This window comes from Mobula hypostoma, chromosome 1 (genome assembly GCF_963921235.1).
Source record: "Mobula hypostoma chromosome 1, sMobHyp1.1, whole genome shotgun sequence".
In the NCBI taxonomy this organism is placed as follows: domain Eukaryota; kingdom Metazoa; phylum Chordata; class Chondrichthyes; order Myliobatiformes; family Myliobatidae; genus Mobula; species Mobula hypostoma.
Window position 1 is genome coordinate 229,088,225 of NC_086097.1, and position 19,405 is coordinate 229,107,629.

At 40.7% G+C, this 19,405-nt stretch overlaps 1 protein-coding gene across 2 annotated transcripts in view; it reads right to left on the minus strand.

Moving 5' to 3' along the window:
• The window catches only part of tpd52 (tumor protein D52), a 213,670-nt gene that overhangs the window by 61,658 nt on the left and 132,607 nt on the right, over positions 1-19,405 (minus strand). For both annotated transcript variants that reach the window (XM_063065563.1, XM_063065552.1), the window contains one exon: positions 17,819-18,000. In XM_063065563.1, coding sequence (XP_062921633.1) covers positions 17,819-18,000 — 182 coding nt within the window. The remainder of the gene's footprint in view (positions 1-17,818; positions 18,001-19,405) is intronic.

The window sequence follows — 19,405 nt, forward strand, 5'->3', positions numbered from 1 at the left end:
CCTCCTGTTGATGCAAGAGTTCCTCTCAGAGTTGTAATGAGGTTTCTGCTATCAGGAAATACAACGAATGTGGCCTTCACTGCTTGACAATGTACCAAGTGGCGCTGACCACTGCATAAGATCTTTTTTAACTCACAGACACTTGAGGCTCGGTCAACCAGGAGAGCTTATGGAGGATCCTTCTCAAATGTGACTGTTACCAAAAATTTCTTACAAACCTCACAATGACATGCAAGCCACAATTTTTGCCAATGGGTTTCCCACAGGCCTGATTCCAGAGCATATTGGGAGAAGGAAAGGCTGCGCTATCATACCAAATTTCATGATCCATTGCAATACATCACCTCAGCTTCAGTAAGCTGCACACTGCAGTGGAGATGACTGTACAAAAAGCAAGAAACCATTCAATCTTTGGAAAACAAATAAAATGACAGGTACTGGAATCTGAAACCACACAGAGATGCTGGAAGAACACAGGCAGCCAAGCAGTATCTGTGAAAAAAGTTTTAGATCAGGGATTATGGAAGGAGAAATGGGGCAGAACTTTTCTCCCATGCTAACCCAAAACATTAGCTAGTTTTTCTACTGGTAAGCGCCCTGGTAAAGATTTCACTGCTAACATTGTAGGGTATTTCAAGTAATGGTCTTTCCGTAGAAGCAGTGTTTGGGATATCGTTAGAGATAATGGGTGCTTAGGAATATGGGCCATCCAATGAGGAGAGAAGGCTGAGGGAGCAGGTTTTCTTTTGTTCCTGACACTGGTTTGGCGAGAAATTAAGGGAGAAGATGCTGAAGAGAACCGGTCATAGGATTCAATCCGGTGGGGACCGTAACTTGATGGAGCAAGGTGCGGGAGTCTACTGAGGATCGATAAACATGATTTTTGGAAGATTTGAGCTCCAACTTGTGCACATTTGACTGTTTAATTATAATGGGCCCTTTTTGTTTGTCTTTTCTTTCTTTTCTTTACTAACTCTTTAGTTAAATTAATATTCATAAATAAATTTCCTTTAATTATATGCAGTGTGTGGTCTGTAATTTCCGGTTGACGAGCAACTCAGACAAACCGGGGCTTGGGTGGGAGAGACATCTACATCTCATGGATTTGGTGGGACCGGAATGTGTACTCCCTCGACCTACAAGGCCAGAGAATAGTGGGTTTCTCAGCGCTGAGTTGGGAAACTGCCAGCGAGGGCTAACGAGCCATTTCCTGGGACGTCCGGGAAGAAAGGGGGTTCACAACCCGCAAATGTTAGATTACCTGATTCATCCGGCTCTTTGTTCTTCTTCTCCGTGCTGACAATCACCTCAGGGATGAGTGCTGCTCTTAGAGTGTAGAGAAAGATTGTGTGGCTAGGCATAGCTCAACCTCAACTGATAAATTTGCTGATGACACCACTGTTGTCGGCAGAATCTTAGATGGCTACAGGAAAGCATGCGGGAGTGAGATAGTTTGCTTGGTCAAGTTGTATCATAACAACAACCTTACACTTAATGTCAGCAAGACCAAGAAAGTGATTATGAACTTCCAGAAGGGGAAGTCAGGAAAGAACACACCAATCCAGATTGAGGGGTCAACAGTGGAAAGGGTGGACAGCTTCAAGTTCCTAGGCAATAATATCTCACAACATCTATCATTAGGAGTTTGAGGAGATTTGGTATGTCACCAAAGACTCTTGCAAAGTTTTACAGATGTACGGTGGAGAGTCATCTGACTGATTGCATCACAGCCAGGTATGGAGGCTTCACAGGGCTACAGACTCAGCCAGGTTGCGTACAAACTTCCCCATCATCTTGAACAGGTAGTGCCTCAAAAAGGCGGCATCCATCATGAAGAACTGGGGTCATGCTTTCCTCTCAGTACCACCATCAGGGACAAAGTATAGGACCCTGAACTTCCAGTAAGATGACAGCACACTTGTACTCCGTGACCTCTACAGGGCCAAAGGTGTCATGGTCTTTTTAAACATTTTTTTTTACGGTTGTAAGACGTTGCTGGACATTAAGAAGTTCAAGTATTGCATATCTACCCCATTGGTTAGTTGCTGGTTAGCGGGAAGAGCTAGACTTGGTGTGGACCGTGTTGCTGCCTGCTTATAGAGGGGCGCTGGAATCAGTGCGCGAAGGTGGTGTGCAGTCTAACAGCGAGTGATTGTCTTAGTGGATTTTTTTGTGATCGCAAGACCCTGTTGGGCATTGGTGATGTGGAATGCTGACAGGGACTGACGGTGAGGGAGCTGCATGGCCTCAGTTATAGCACAGACTAGGCCCCAAGCTGTGGTATCACGTGTTGCAGCAGCCCAAGAGAGGTGACACCAGAGGCTGTGTGGTGCGGCATTCATGATGATGTCAGTGCTGCCCTCCAGTGCTTGCTCGGTGGAAGACTAGCTGGATTATGTCCATCCGCAGACTGCTGCGGGCTTGTTCTTGCCGACAACAAACATAGACTCAGGGACTTGGGCTATATATTTTTTGTGTGTACTGTACTATATAAGAGGGAAGAGGGAAGGGAAAATAGTGGAAGAAATTGATGTTCATGCCATCAGGTTGAATCCATCCCTACCTCTAGCTCACAAGTATAACCTACAGTTTACTAAAAGGAAAAAAAGAACAAGAACTTAAGACCACCTTAGTCTCAGGGAATAGGAAAATGTATACACTGGGAAAGTGGACAAATTAAACAGACACCAGAAAAGAGAAATACTACCTTTATTTCTACTAATTTCTCTAAATTGAATAGTAGGATAGGCAAAATAACATCAGAACTCTCTCAGGTCAACATCACCTGCACGAAAACTCTGAACACGCTCAACAGTCCTGATGCAAAGGCCAAACGCCTGGACATGTGAAATCGCACACTCTTCCATTTCAGCAAGGAAAACACTTCAAAAGATACACACACAGCTTCTCCTTAATAAAAAAACATCTGCATCAACTCATTGAAATCCCCAGTTGAAGACCACACAAATTAGTGGAGATCTATTTAAAACAATAAACACTCAAATCTCTCCAATGGGAGTACACTGAGGCTGGAGAAATGTAGAAAAGTGTGGTGGAAGCAACCTGCTGTCAACCCTGAGAGATTGTCTAAGGTGACTGTAAGTTTTTAGAATAGCCCTGTCCTACTTTGAGCTAAAGGTCCATTTTAAGTAAGCTACCAATTTTTCAGTTGGCCCAGATAATGGAAATCGATATAATATTGTTTGATTTCATCTGTAGCTTATGAGAAGTTCAAACAACAAGAGAAAACGTCAAAGTTAAACTGCAAGTCAAGGAAAGAGTTAGAGAAATGATGTGAACTTCCATCACAATTTGGAGATGTTAAGTACTGAAACTATAATCAAGCACTAGTGTAGCTGAATGAATCTTGTCCACCTGAAAAAAACATTGATTTCAAAATTGCCATTGTGATGAACTCTGCATATGGACACTTTTGATAACAGAATTATAAATGGAAAGGTGCAGGAACCTGAAGGCTCACACCTCAAGGTTAAACATAGAACGTGGAACAGTATAGCACTGTACAAGCTCTTCGGCTCACAATGTTGTGCCAACCATTTAACCTACTCCCAAGATCAATTTAACTCCTCTCTCCCACATGGCCCTCCATTTTTCTTTCATCTATGTGCCTAAGAGTCTCTTAAACGTCCTGAATGTATCTGCCTCTACCACCACCCCTAGCAGTATATCCCATGAACATTAACACTTTTTGTGTAAAGTAAAAACTACCTGACATCCCCTTTATACTTTCCTCCAATCACCTTAAAATGTCCATCAACAATTTCTTCCCCACTACCATCAGGTTCTTGAACTGAGCCCCAACACCATCTTGAAGCATATTTTCTCTCTCTCTCTCTCTCTCTCTCTCTCTCTCTCTCTCAACTTACATGAATGTTCTTGTTTATTTTGTTGAGTCAGTTAGATATAATTTATGGTAATTTGCTTATGGTAACTTTTGTTTGCTATGTGAGACTTAGACTATTGACAGCATGTACTGTAAAGTGTCAGAGAGTTACTGTCAATATCATTATGGCGGGTAATGGCACATATCAAAAACTCCATTCCTCCCACACTGGACACTCGCCAATATGCTTATTGACAGAACCGTTTTACGATTGACGCCATAGCATCTGTTGTGCACCTGGCCCTGACGCACCTAGAAAACTTCACTCTTCCTTCTTATTCTATTCCTCACTCTGGCCCTTTACCTCTTCTCACCTGCCTATACTTCCCTTTCTTCTATTGTCCATTCTCCTCCTCTATCAGATTCCTTCCTCTCCAGCCCTTTACCCTTCCCACCCACCTGGCTTCACCCATCACTTTCTCGCTAGCCTCCTTCCCCTCCTCCCACCTTTTTATTCTGGTGTCCTTCCCTTTCCATTTCAGTCCTGATGAAGAGTCTCGGCCAAAAGTCTCGACTGTTTTATTCATTTCCATAGATGCTACCTGACCCGCTGAGTTATTCCAGCATTTTGTGTGATGCTTCAGATTTCCAGCATCAGCAGAATTTCATGTTTACACTTAGCATACGTCAGAATGCTGTTCCTGGATTTTAGTTCAGCATTCAACACTATTTTACCCACAGACCTTGGTGAACAAGCTCCTACCCCTCGGTCTAAATACATCACTGTGCAAATGGGTGTTGGACTTCCTAACCAACACACCTCAGAGAATCAGGGTGCACAGCTGCCCCTCTCTCCCCATCATGCTGAGCACAAGTGCCCCGCAGGGCTGCGTGCTGAGCTGAACGCTGAACATTTCGCTCACACACGACTGCAGGGCCAACTATCCGAGTAATCACATTGTCAAGTTCGCCGGTGACACGGCAATGGTGGGGCTCATCACCAACAATGATGAGATGGCTTCCAGAGAGGAGGTGGAAGAACTTGACACCTGGCGCCCAGCACCGCAGTGGAAACTGCAAACAGGTTCACACTTCCGGAAGTGCACACCTCTCATGGTCCCAGAACACATTTTTTGCACAATCAGGAAAACTCATCAATGCTTCTACTTTCTGAGGAGGCTGAAAGGAGCTGGACTGTGCACAACTCTACTCACATCATTCTACAGATGTGCAGTAGAGACCATCCCAACAAGCTGCATCATTGCATAGTACCGAAACCGCACTACACTGGACAGGAAGGCTCGACAACAGTCATTCAAAACCACTTGCTGCGCGTGGTGGTGGTAGAATTGGTTGAAACAGGGCCGCGATGTGAACGCTTCTACCTTGCGAGCCAGTGCACTTGCTCTTTGCTATTCCACTGCCGAATACGCCTGCCCTGCATGGGAAAGATCTACTCCTGCTAAGAAGATGGATGCCGTTCTGAATGCAAGCTGCCGACTTATCACAGGTTGTTTAAAACCAACGAACACCAATGGCCTGTATATCCAGGCGGGTATTGCTCCCCCGATACAAGAAGAATGGTAGCTAGTAAGAAGGAATGACTCCGTCAAACATCAGATGAGAGGCACCCTCTAAATGGTCATACACCTACACCCAGCCGCCTAAAGTCAAGGAAGAGCTTCATGAACAGTGTTGTTCCATTACAATCAATCCCATCTGAAGCCCGCATCGCCTTGTGGAAAGACTGGCTCGCCAGTCTCAAACAACCCCCAATGATGGAAATTCCACCAGATGAAAGCCTTCCCCCAGGAACTAATTGCAACTGGGCAACCTGGAAGTGCCTTAACAGACTTAGGACTGGTGTAGGTTGTTCAAAGGTGTCACTAAGCAAATGGGGATATACAACCAGCCCGACAACTTGTGAATGTGGAACCGAGCCACAAACTATGCAACATCTCCTGCAATGCCCATCGCTAGAGGAACCTTGTACTGTTGCAGATCTTGCCGAATTCAACAACAAGGCACAAAAATGTGTCCAGTTCTGGCTGGGCCATATATAGACTGCCCATGGACACGATAAGAAGAATTGAAAACTGCTCAATGAATCACCAGCACCAGCCTACTCACCATCAAGGACATACTGTATCGACAGAAAAGGGCCAGTAACATGATGAAGGATTGCACCCACCCTGCTCATGGACTGTTTGTCCCACTCCCATCAGAAAGGACACAATGTAGCATCCACACTGGGACCACCAATCTCAAAGCAGTAACACGGATTAATACCTGCACCTACTAACCCACCCCACCATACCCACAACCACCACTACTTTATCATTATCATAATGATAATAAATATCATTATTTGTCAGTTACCTTATGCATAGAAATTCCTGTGCTTAGCATCACTTTATGGGCATAAAATCGAACTATGTATATAACCTATCATAGTCATAGTCATACTTTATTGATCCCGGGAGAAATTGGTTTTCGTTACAGTTGCACCATAAGTAATTAAATAGTAATAAAACCATAAATAATTAAATAGTAATATGTAAATTATGCCAGGAAATAAATCCAGGACCAGCCTATTGGCTCAGGGTGTCTGACCCTCCAAGGGAGGAGTTTGATGGCCACAGGCAGGAATGACTTTCTATGACGCTCTGTGTTGCATCTCGGTGGAATGAGTCTCTGGCTGAATGTACTCCTGTGCCCAACCAGTACTTTATGTAGTGGATGGGAGACATTGTCCAAGATGGCATGCAACTTGGACAGCATCCTCTTTTCAGACACCACCATCAGAGTCCAGGTCCATCCCCACAACATCACTGGCCTTACGAATGAGTTTGTTGATTCTGTTGGTGTCTGCTACCTTCAGCCTGCTGCCCCAGCATACAACAGTAAACATGATCGCACTGGCCGCCACAGACTCGCAGAACATCCTCAGCATCGTCCGGCAGATGTTAAAGGACCTCAGTCTCCTCAGGAAATAGAGACAGCTCAGACCCTTCTTGTAGACTAGGTACTTATAACTTATTGTATTTGTTAACTATTACTGTGTTCTTTATTTCATGTGTTTTTTTTTTGTGCTGTAACAGATCCGGAGTAACGATAATTTTGTTCCCCTTTACACCTGTGTACCGGATATTAAAGAATCTTGAATTATCTATGTGAATTTTGTCAATTCCAAAGGTAGGATAAACAAAGCAATATCAGTCACCCCTCCCAAGCAAAATTCCAGCATTATGAATCCCTAATAATACATTTTGTATCACTGGGCAGGCCACATCGTTCACAAGCCTGACACCACACTCAGGAAGCAGATACTCTTTGAGATAGAAACAGAAAATACTGTTGATACTCAGCAGGCCAGGCAGCACCCAGGCAAAAAGATCATTTTATTAGAATGAGGTTCTGATCTGTCAAAGGTAAGGATTTCACCTGGCCCCTGAACACCCTGATCAAAAAGGCGCAACAGCGCCCTTATTTCCTGTGGAGCATCAAGAAAGTTTACCTCTGTCCCAGGATACTGACGGACTTTTACCGCCGTACCATTGAGAGCATACTCACCAACTGCATCTCAGTGTGGTATGGCAATTGTCCCATATTGGACCACAAAGCATTCCAGTGGGTGGTGAAAACTGCCCAGCGTGATTATCGGCACCCAATTGCCCACCATTGAGAACATCTACAATAAACACTGCCTGGGCAGGGCGAAGAGCATTATCAAGGATGCATGTCACCCTAACCATGGACTTCTTACTCTCCTCCCATCTGGTAGGTGCTACAGGAGCCTCCACTCCCGCACCAGCAGGCACAGGAAGAGCTTCTTCCCTGAGGCTGTGACCCTGCTGAATCTCACATCACAGCGCTAAGCATTATTGCACCCATATTGTACTGTCTCAGTACTTTTATATTTGTGTGCTGTAGCACTTACTTTTCATTCACAGTTATTTTGTAAATAATACTATTCTTTGCATTTCTGGTTACTGCATTTCATTGGCTTTGTATCTGTACTCGGCACCATGACAGTAAAGTTGAATCTAATCTAATCTAAAGAAATAAAGGATAGGGTACTTTGGGACCAGAAATTATTTGGGGTACTAGCTCATGGGGATAAAATAGCCCAAAACACTTGATTCACTTTCGTAATTTAAAACATAATTTCCCTAAGATTCTAGGAACAGAAAAACAAATACTTTGGAGAAAAAAAAGCAAGCTCATGCAGTATATAAAATCTATCAATATAAAATGATTTTATTTTAGAGAAGTCCAAATTGTGCACTTTAAACATTTTTTTATAAATAAATGAATCTGTAATATTGAAAAACATGAAAAACAAACAGCTCTGGATAAATTGCCCCAAGAAGTAAGTATATTAAAAGCAGAAATTAAGAATAATATGTATAACTCAATGCATTGTAAACCAATGTTTTAGCTCAATATTTGACATTAATCTAAATTACATTTTGACAAAGCAAGTCAACAGAGAATGCTTTGATCTTAACCCAAGTACTAAATTATCTCTTCAAGACTTTGAGGTCAAAGAACAATGTTCAGCCTCAATTATGGAGCATGAGGCAAGATGAAAGGACCACATTACTTCTGAAAAATCCATCAGAGGGACGACCAAATTAACTGACCAAAACCACTTCTTCCAACCGATCGACTAAAATGTGCTCAAGTAAACCACAAGTGTCTTTGATTTGTAAAGCAGTGACAGAACTGTGATGCACTTCTGTCTCTGAAAATGCTAAATTTCACCCCACCCAAAAACATTGGAAAGTGAATGAAGTTTGCATTCTATACCAGAAAGTCTTAAACATAAGCAATTTAAAACAAAATATGAAAAATATTATATTTTTCAATTTTGTGAATGTACAACTGCTCCTCAGTTTAACAAGTACAAGAATAACTTGTGTGTGTGTAAAATAATGAGGGTTTGTTTAAGAAAGAATAAACAAAAGACAACATTATTGTTGCAAAACGGATGCCCACTGAACTTTAGGATATACTCTAGATAATGCAGGCTGGTTACGTGTCAAATTACCCTGTGGCAGAAGCAACAGGATTTTACAACCTTCAGCGGTGAAAATCTGCAATCACATTAATACAAGTCCTTTCCCTTTCATCAACCCTGACCATCCACAAACTCTGGGAAAGGTGGCAGATCTTGTGGCCCTTCCTGCAATTATGGGTTTAAGTACAGTGAATCACTATGAAGTTGCTTGTCTGACAGGTACCTTCAACATAATTGCAATGCTATTTTGTTGTTCCAGGATTCTCCCTCTTTCCCCAAACAGGTAGGTTAAGCCACTGGCAATGCTGAACACATGCACACACCCAAAAGGCATAAAGCCACAAGAATTCCCACAGCCAAAGCTAAAAACATTAACAGCCTTTGGCACTCAACCAATGTCAAATCCAGTTAGTAAAAAAGTCAGATTAACGACCTGAGTTTAAACCATTAAAAAAAGATTGAAAATCGTTAACTGGTTTTCAAAATGCTTGCTCTTTGACTTCCCAGCATCACCAACCCTTTGTCAATTTCTAGTAACACAACTAGCACTTAAAAGAAAGTATGACTATTGTAAAGAAAACCACAAGGTACATTTTTAAAGAGATGATGATTACCAGATGTCAAAGGAGTTTTCATATTGCAGCTGTGACTACATAATTACCTGTTTGCGTTATTGCAAACCACAGTTTAGATATAATAGTATAGCTAACAATGCTGTGAAAGGCATTTGGTCTGCAACCACACTTTCCAAATATTCTTTCAATCATAGGTCCAACCCTGGGAACATTACAAGCTGAGACATAGGTCAATAAGAAACATTGGTGAACACAATAGCCATTGCCTCAAACAGCGCTGTTGACAGACACAAGCACAAAGGCAGTGAATAGAGTCCCCCTCAGTTCTCACACACAGCGAAGAATGAGTCAGTGTATTGCTGCTTTGGTGCTCTGTTTGTACAGTGTATACAGCTTTTGTCTGCAGCCACTGTTCTCTACTGAATGAGGACTAAACAGTCTAGGAAGTGCACTCATAGAAAAGCCTTTTACTCCCACCTCCAGCCAGGACAACGTTCAGTGCGTGTGATAGGCCAGCAAAGAAGTCTAAAGTCATCTCCTGAAGTATAAAACCACATTTACTTACTTGAATTAGCAACATGCATTAATTTGAATCCTTCAGTTCAATTGGAGATTATAACCCTTTCTTTCCTCCTTATTCGAACGTTAGACAAGAATGTGCAGTATTCAAAAGTAGAATACAGTCCTTATTTTAAGAATGTTGACGTCAGGAAAATTTTACAATGTATTAAATAGCAAAGTCTCTAAAAGTGATTTTATACTAATTAATCAAACAATATTAAAAAGAATAGTAAATTATGGTAGGAAAAGTTCAGGGTTGCCTGTGGAAAAACAAAATCCCACAAGCATTTTCACGGAAACGTTCAATTCTGTGACATGGGCCATCAGGGGAGCAGAGGCTAGATTGTCAGTAAATACTAGTAATGGTGATTAGCACCGTTCTCAGCAGACCCAGAGGAGAGGCACCAGAATCAAATACAACAGAACCAATCTCGAACAGCAAAACTACTTGGTGCGAAAAAGAGCTGTCACTTAAGTGATTTTAACTGTTTGAAAAGAAGTTCCAAAGCACTTGGTAGGGATTTACCAGGGAGAGAAGAGGAGTGAGGCGTGCGTGGAGAAGACCAGGAGCTAAAAGTGTCCAGATACGGAATTCTGGAGTACAAGGCCTATGTGACTAAGCGAAGAATAAACAAAATATTTTAGAAGCTGGTTAGAGCATCAGAGAATTTAGAGTGTAATTTCTGGGGTTAGAGACGATTTAAAGCTAGATGGTTTTTGGATCATAAAGACATCAAGGAACATAGGAAAAAATTTAAACGTGAGAAATTCTGGAGATGCAGGACATCCAAAGCAGCAACAAACACAAAATCCTGGAGAAACTCAGCAGGTCAGGCAGCATCTATAAAAATGAATGAACAGTCAAGGTTTTGGGCCGAGATCCTTCTTCTGGACTGGAAAGGAAGGTGGGAGGGGGTGGGGTAGATGACAGAAATAAAATATACCCACTTAACACCTTGAATCTGTTATGACTTTTAACAAGTTCATGGCTGACAAGCATCTACCATTCAAACTATGTACATTTTTTAACTTCAGTAGTGACTGGCATAATTTTTAGACTACGAACCTGAATCTTATGCTCACCAGCCAACATAGATTACTTCTTTCTCCCAACTCCATCAGTCCTCTTTATATATTCTTTAAACAATCAATAAATCTTAACCTTCCATTCAAAAAAAGACAATAATACATGTGAGATTGTCTTTATAGTCATAGTCATACTTTATTGATCCAGGGGGAAATTGGTTTTCGTTACAGTTGCACCATAAATAATAAATAGTAATAGAACCATAAATAGTTAAATAGTAATATGTAAATTATGAAATAAGTCCAGGACCAGCCTATTGGTTCAGGGTGTCTGACCTTCCAAGGGAGGAGTTGTAAAGTTTGATGGCCACAGGCAGGAATGACTTCCTATGACGCTCTGTGTTGCATCTCAGTGGAATGAGTCTCTGGCTGAATGTACTCCTGTGCCCACCCAGTACATTATGTAGTGGATGGGAGACATTGTCCAAGATGGCATGCAACTTGGACAGCATCCTCCTTTCAGACACCACCGTCAGAGAGTCCAGTTCCATCCCCACAACATCACTGGCCTTACAAATGAGTTTGTTGATTCTGTTGGTGTCTGCTACCCTCAGCCTGCTGCCCCAGCACACAACAGCAAACATGATAGCACTGGCCACCACAGAGCAAAAGCTGAACATGAGGAATCTGAAGGTTTTGGGCAGCCAGGTGAGTGATGATGGATTAGAAGGGTTTGGCATTTGTTATGATACAGCCAAGAGAGTTTTGTTATGTAATATGGAGGAAACTATTGTAAGGAACTTGAAAATATTTGATTCTGGATTTTGCCTTTTTGATTTAAACATCCTAATTCTGAAATCTAGACAATTAATTCACACAATTGCTTATTTTTATAACATTTTTCACCTAGTTTATTTGCCACTTGGGAGCTGAAATTTTTAATATTCAGCAGGTGTTTTAATTTTATAATGTAATTCTCTGTTAAAGACCTCATAGTGGAAAGACATATGCAAATACATTAAATCTTATTTAGGTTAGTGGGCACATGGCCAAGTGGTTAAGGCATTGGACTAGCCACCTGAAGGTCCTGAGTTCAAGCCTCAGCCGAGGGAACATGTTGCGTCCTTGAGCAAGGCACTTAATCACACATTGCTCTGCGACGACACTGGTGCCGAGCTGTATGGGCCCTAATGCCCTTCCCTTGGACAACATTGGTGTCATGGAGAGGGGAGACTTGCAGCATGGGCAACTGCTGGTCTTCCATACAACCTTGCCCAGGCCTGCACCCTGGAGAGTGAAGACTTTCCAGGTGCAGATCCATGGTCTCGCAAGACTAATGGATGCCTATATTTAGGTTACAGGACATGTTATTGTTCATCATTTCTAAGAAAGACAATGATACATGTGAAATTGTCTTTAAACCTGAACATGAGAACTTTGAAGTTGTTTTGGTGTAGCCAGGTGAGAGGATAATGCCAATCAACTTATAAAAACAAACTGCTGTGGTTTGCACCTTCTATAAATTAATTGCAGAAATTGCAGAGTTGTGAACATAGATAGAGATAGATATGTTCTTCATTAGCCAGGGCATCAAAAGGTATGGGGAGAAGGCAGGGGAGTGGGGATGACTGGAAGAATTGGATCAGCCCATGACTGAATGGCGGAGCAGACTCAATGGGCCAAATGGCCTACTTCTGCTCCTATATCTTATGGTCTTATGGTGAGCACAGTGCAGTCCAGCATGCAATCCACAGTCATAGAAAAATACAGCACAGAAACAGCCCATCTAGCCTGTGCCGAGCCATTCAAACTGCCTACTCTCATTACCTGCACCAGGACCATAGCCCACCATATTCTTACTGTCCATGTAGCTATCTCAACTCCTCTTAAATGCTGAAATCAAACTCGCATGCACCATTTACACTGGCAGCTTGTTCCACATTCTCATGACCCTCTGAGTGAAAAAGTTTCCCCTCATGTTCCTCGATAACTTTTCACCTTTCACCCATAACCCATGACTTCAAGTTGTAGTCCCATACAACCTCAGTGGAAAAAGCCTGTCTATACCCCTCATAATTTTGTATACCTCTATCAAATCTCCTCTCAATCTTCCAAGGAATGAAGTCCCAACCCATTCAATCTTTCCTTATAAATCAGGTCTTCCAGGCCCAGTAACATCCTTGTAAATTTTCTCTGTACTCTTTCAACCTTACTTACATCTTTCCAGTAGGTCAGTGACCAAAACTGCACACAATGCTCCAAATTAGGCCTCATCAACGTCTTACAAAAATAAGTAAATAAACCAGCGCGCCCCTCCCCCCCCGAATGACTCCATCTACAGTTCCATTACATTAGGAAAGCAGCTAACATAATCAAGGACCTCTGCCATCCTGGTCATTCTCTCTCCCACTGGGCAGGTGATACAAAAGCTTAAACGCAAGATTCACCAGACTCATGGACAGATCTTATCCCACTGTTATCAGACTCCTGTACCTATGTCTCATACACTACAAGATGAAATCTTGATCTCCCAATCTATCTTATCACAGTCCTTGCACTTTGTCTGTTGCAATGCATCTTCTCTGTACTGTAACTGTAACTGTAACATTATATTCCGTGTTAGTTTCCTCATTCAATCTCAATGGAATTACCTGTGGCAAGATCACTCTCTGCACACAAAATAAAACTGTATCTCAGTATTTGTGACAATAATAAACTAATGTAACACTACCCGCCATCAAGACTATTCCAACAGCTTTGCCCCAACACAGTGGGTGTTCTATCAACCAGAAGATAGTTCAAGCAGTGGTTCACCACTACCCACCCACCCAAAAGTTATTAGGGATGAGTAATAAATTATGGCTTACCAGCCACATCCACATCTTACAAATGAATTTAAAAAAAAACACAGGGCACTGATCTCATTATTTGTGACTCCTAAAGTTATGAGGATTCATGGAAAAATTCCATAGAATTCTATTCCATGAGTAGTGCACACATTTTAAGATAAATATTTCTCCAACTAGGTTACAATAATGATGATGAATATGAAGCTGTAAAACTTAAGCGAAATGGCCATGAGACGGAAAATCCTGCTTTCATGACAGATGCACTTCAATCCGGAAAAGTGTGAAGTGATAATCTTTAAAACGTCAAATAGAGGGATCTTGGTGTCCATGTCAACTGATCCCTCAAAGTTGCTGTTCAAGTTGTTCAGGCGGTTAAGAATGTGTATGGTGTGTTGGCCTTCATTAGTTGGGGGATTGAGTTCAAGAGCCGCCAGGTAATGTTGCAGCTCTATAAAACTCTGGTTAGACCACACTTGGAATATTGTGTTCAGTTCTGATCGTCTCATTATAGGAGGGATGTGAGGAGATTTACCAAGACCCTGCCTGGATCGGAGAGTGTGTTTTATGAGGAAAAGTTGACAGGTCTAGGACTTTCCTCTTTGGAGTGAAGGAGGATGAGAGGTGACTTGATAGAGGTGTATAAAATGATGAGAGGCATAGATAGGGTGAACAGCCAGTGCCTTTTCCCCATGACATAAGTAGCTAACACAAAAGAAAATAATTTTAAGGTGACTGGAAGAAAATAGAGGGTGTATCAGAGGTAGTTTTTTTTAAATGATAGATGCTGGAGTGGTGATGGAGGCAGATACATTGGGGGCATTAAAAAACCCTCCTAGATAGGTACATGGATGAAAGAAAAATGAGGAGCTATTTGACAGGGAAGCATTAGATTCATCTTAGAGTGAATTAAAAGTTCAGCACAACATTGTGGGCTGAGACACCTGTAGTGTGCCATACAATTCTATGTTTTATTTTCTGTGTTTTCTAGTTTGTCATTTTCATATGGTAGTAAGCATACAAGGGATTAAGTAAGTGTATCAGTTAAAATGAATTTAATGATGCTTAGTTGTCTGCCTTGGCAAATTTGAAAGGAAAAAGTGTGGGCAGGGGTATGTGCAACAAGACAACAGGAGCAGAATGATCTGGTCCAACACTCTGGATCTGGTCAGTGCATGGATTATTCTGCAGTTCATTAAATAAATGTATTTTCTGCAGTTTCTTAAGTACTAACTCCAACATTAAAAGAAATATATTTTCTTAAGAGATGCATTTAAGTTGGTGAAAAAAAACTTCAAAGTAGGAGATTGGTCAGAACATCAGTGGAGCAGCTAGTCTGAAGCTGACACAAAGTAAAGATGATCATCACAGGTAAAACTGCAAATGTTTATAACAATGCTTTACACTGGTATGTGTGAAACTCACCTTGGGAATGAAACGGCTGAAGTCTACAGTCTGATTCTGCTGGAGACAGGGGGAGAATCAGTGGCATGTAGAGGGAATTTGCGGTAGAGCTGAAGATTGGGCTTAAGGATAACTTGGAAGAAATTTGGTTCATCCAAATCTGACAACCGCTTTGACATTCCTGAGCCAATAGAGGGATTAAAAGGGAGACAGGCAACTTGATGTTGCCAGCATACGTGCAGCATTATATTGAGACAATTCATACAGTATATAAAAACAGTCAAGAAGTCATAGCTTGATGCACCCTGTCTGTCATTGAACATAGAAAAGTTAAATGAATTGAAGATAGCACCAGTGGGAGGGACAATGAGAAAAGATACAGGCGGCTGGCCTGCTTAGCCTTATTGAGATGTATGATGTAAACCAATACACCACAGTGATAATCTGCCTGGTTAGGGCTCATTCAGGACTGACATTTGGCCAAAACTGGAATGGAGAAATTGAAATAAGGGATAGTACAAGATAAATCCTGTACATTGCTGAACAGTGTAATACTCCAGTGTAGTTTTTGTGATGTTCCAGAATACAACAAATAAAGTTAGCAAAGGAAAAACATGGTGATGGAACACCTTATATAATATTGGAAAGAGCAAGTGCAACTTCTACTACCTGCATGTTTTCTTGAGAGGACATACAGCATATCTGCTAAAGTACACCCAAACAATACAGTTTAATGTCATTGTAATTATTTTATACAATAAACTCCATCCATATTTACACATTGATTTACCAGAAGTTAAATAATGTCTGTTATATACTAACACAACGTTATAGAATACAGAACTAAAACAAACCTTTAGGCCTATGTTGTCCATGTCAACCATCAAGTACCTAACTATACTAATCTCATTTACCAGTACAATGTCTCATGCTAAATCTTGTCACACAAATTCCAAATAATAATTGAATCCTGATACTGCTGTTGGGCTATGCTGATGCACTGTTTTAATCATAGACTTCTTTTATTCTTAATTTTCCAACTAAACAGAATGCAAATGGAAGAGCCAGAAATGCAGTTGTCTTTGTTTTATTTAGTGTCCAACCTGAAGGCTGAAAGTTTGTGTCTAATTATTAGCATCATATTAACACTATGTTTGAGAGAACCAAGAACTGAGCAATTGTAGTCTATGATTCCTATGTAAAGAACATGAAAAACTTTCAACATGACAACTGCAGATGTGAAGCCATTCAATTCCAATTAAGAAAAAACATACATCAATTTAAACTTTATTACCTTTTAGTTACATTTTCTCATCTTATACAAATAAAGGAAAATATGCATTGATGTAGGCCTAAGTAGTGTCTTTCACCAACAATAAACATAACAACAAAGGGCATGTTATGTTGGCACCAGAATGTGTGACAACACTTGCAGGCTGCCCCAAATATATCCTTATTATATGTGGTTCTTATATGTGCATAGTGCTACAGCATTTTAGGTACATTGAGGATACAGAAGGACTTAGACAGATTAGGAGCATGGGCAAAGAAATGGCAGCTGGAATATAGTGTAGAGAAGTGTATGGTCATGCACTTTGGTAGAAGAAATGAAAGGGTTGACTATTTTCTAAATGGAGAGAAAATACAAAATACTGAGATGCAAAGGGACTTGGGAGTCCTTGTGCAGGACCCCTCAAGGTTAATTTGCAGGTTGAGTCTGTTCATTTCAAGAGGACTAGAATACAAATGCAAGGATGTAATGTTGTGACTTTATAAAACACTGATGAGACCTCACTTGGAGTTTTGGACTTCTTGCCTTAGTAAGGATGTGCTGAAATTGGAGAGGGTTCAAAGGAGGTTCAGTAAAATGACTCCAGGATTGAATGGCTTGTTATAAGAAGAGTGTTTGATGGTTTTTGGCCCTATATTCGCAGGAATTCAGAAAAATACGGGATACCTCATTGAAACCTATTGAATGGTGAAAGGCCTTGATTGAATGGATGCGGCGAGGTACATGTGGAGGGTAAGTGTAAGACCAGTGGACACAGCCTCAGGATAGAGGAGCATCCTTTTAGAACCGGAATAAGGAGTAAGTTCTTTAGCCAGAGAGTATTGAATCTGTGGAATTCTTTGCCACAGGCACCCTTAGAGGCCAAGTCTTTATGTATATATATAGATATATATATATATATATAGATATATATATATATATATATATATAAGGCAGAGGTTGACAGGTGCTCGATTGGTCAGGGTATGAAGGGATACGGGGAGAAGGCAGGAGATTTGGGTTGAGGGGAAAATTGGATCAGTCATGACGAAACAGCGGAGCAGACAAATGGCCGAATTCTGCCCCTATATCTTTTGGTTTTATGGTCAATGGTTGTTAATACAAATGATGTATTTTGATATACATATGGTATAATAGATAACTGAATCTGAATTTTTTAAATATTTTTCTCTAATAGAAGATAATTTAGTATTTATAGTCACACATAACACATCACACTCACTTCTTGGTTGGCACTGAACTACTTACTCTCCATCTACTGTTGGTCTTCTGCATACACAGTGAAACTTGCCACCGAAGTCAATGTAAAGATCATCACCCACTACATGGAAGATATTACCAAGGACGACTTTATCTTTGGCAGGGCCCATCTGCATCAGAGGGGAGTGCCTCAATAATGAGGCAAAAGACTTTACATTCTGTGCGGACACCTAAAAGGCATGAAAAAGACAGCTTTAAAAGCGTATTCATTTCAGAACATTCTACCCTAATGCAACCTGTTCATTCACATCAAACTTGACAACGCTTTATCTAATCAAGTAATTTTAACAATTATTTTCAGAAAATCCAACATTTACATCTATGATCCAAACAGGGTACATAATTCTGGGTGTCAGCAATAAAACAACTTATTAGTTATTGTTATGTTTGCCACATGAATAATTACAGAAAAATTCCAAGTTTGTAACAGACAGAAATATCTAGTACCTGGAAGAATTATTGGTTTTCTTCAATGATGTATAAGGAAGAATAGAAGGTATTTGCAGATCATTGCATAAAACCTATGACTATAAAACAATTAACACGGAAAAGACATTTTATTTGTAATAGCAAAACGTGAAAAGTCTTCAAGACAAAATCTGATGTAAGGAATCAGGAGCACTTTCTCAACTAATTGTATACACACTGATGACAAATTAACTTGGAAAATATTGCATTAAAAATTCTTGGCAAAGTTTTAGTTTAGAGAGACCATTGCTTTAGCATCAGCTAATAGGCATCATTTAATATCTGCAACTTCTGCATAACTAATTTAAGTACACATTTCAATTGTCCTGCATTATTTGAGACTTATAGTATGCAGTGTATCCGACAACAATGGAATTGAACTTAATTGTAGTCCTCGATGTTCAAGTACACTTTCAGACTCTGCATGGCATAGATAACCCATATATGAGTTTCCATTTTTCTCTAATAAGGAGGTTGTAGCAAAATTCATAAGTTGATTGGAAGCAATGTCCAAGCCCTTTCTGTATTAAAAAAAGATCAGACTTCACTACTCTGGGATTATTCTGAAAAAGGAGACGACCATTGTTCCCTCTAAGCTGTGTGGGCACGTAGTTGCACAGTAACTGAAATGCTCCCGTGCACGTAGCCTAAGTTTCTGCACGGCAGGAATTTTCTCCTACATAATGTTTTACCAAAGTACCATTCAGTTTTCAGGCTTCCAAAAACTTCCTGCTCAGAGTAACTGTTGGTCTGTGCAGCTGTGAAAAAATATACAGGGAATGTTGAATGGGATTGAATAAGGTTCAGGCACTCATTTCAATGATGCTTTGTCTGTAGCTAGGAATCAGGTTGGGAACTGAAATACTATCTCATCAGAACAAAATTAGTAATTTAACAGTTGCTTAATGAATTTTCCATATTCTTCTATAAATCTACACTACTGGAAGTGGCATAGAAATGAAAAAAAAACAGAGACAGGTGCTGAAATTCTAAATAGGGCTTAACAAGAGTTCTGAGAGTCAACATTTTTATTATGTTTAAAAAACTTCAATATTTTCTAGCTTTTACAGTTGCTTTGAGCAAAACCTCACATAATGGTATATGGAG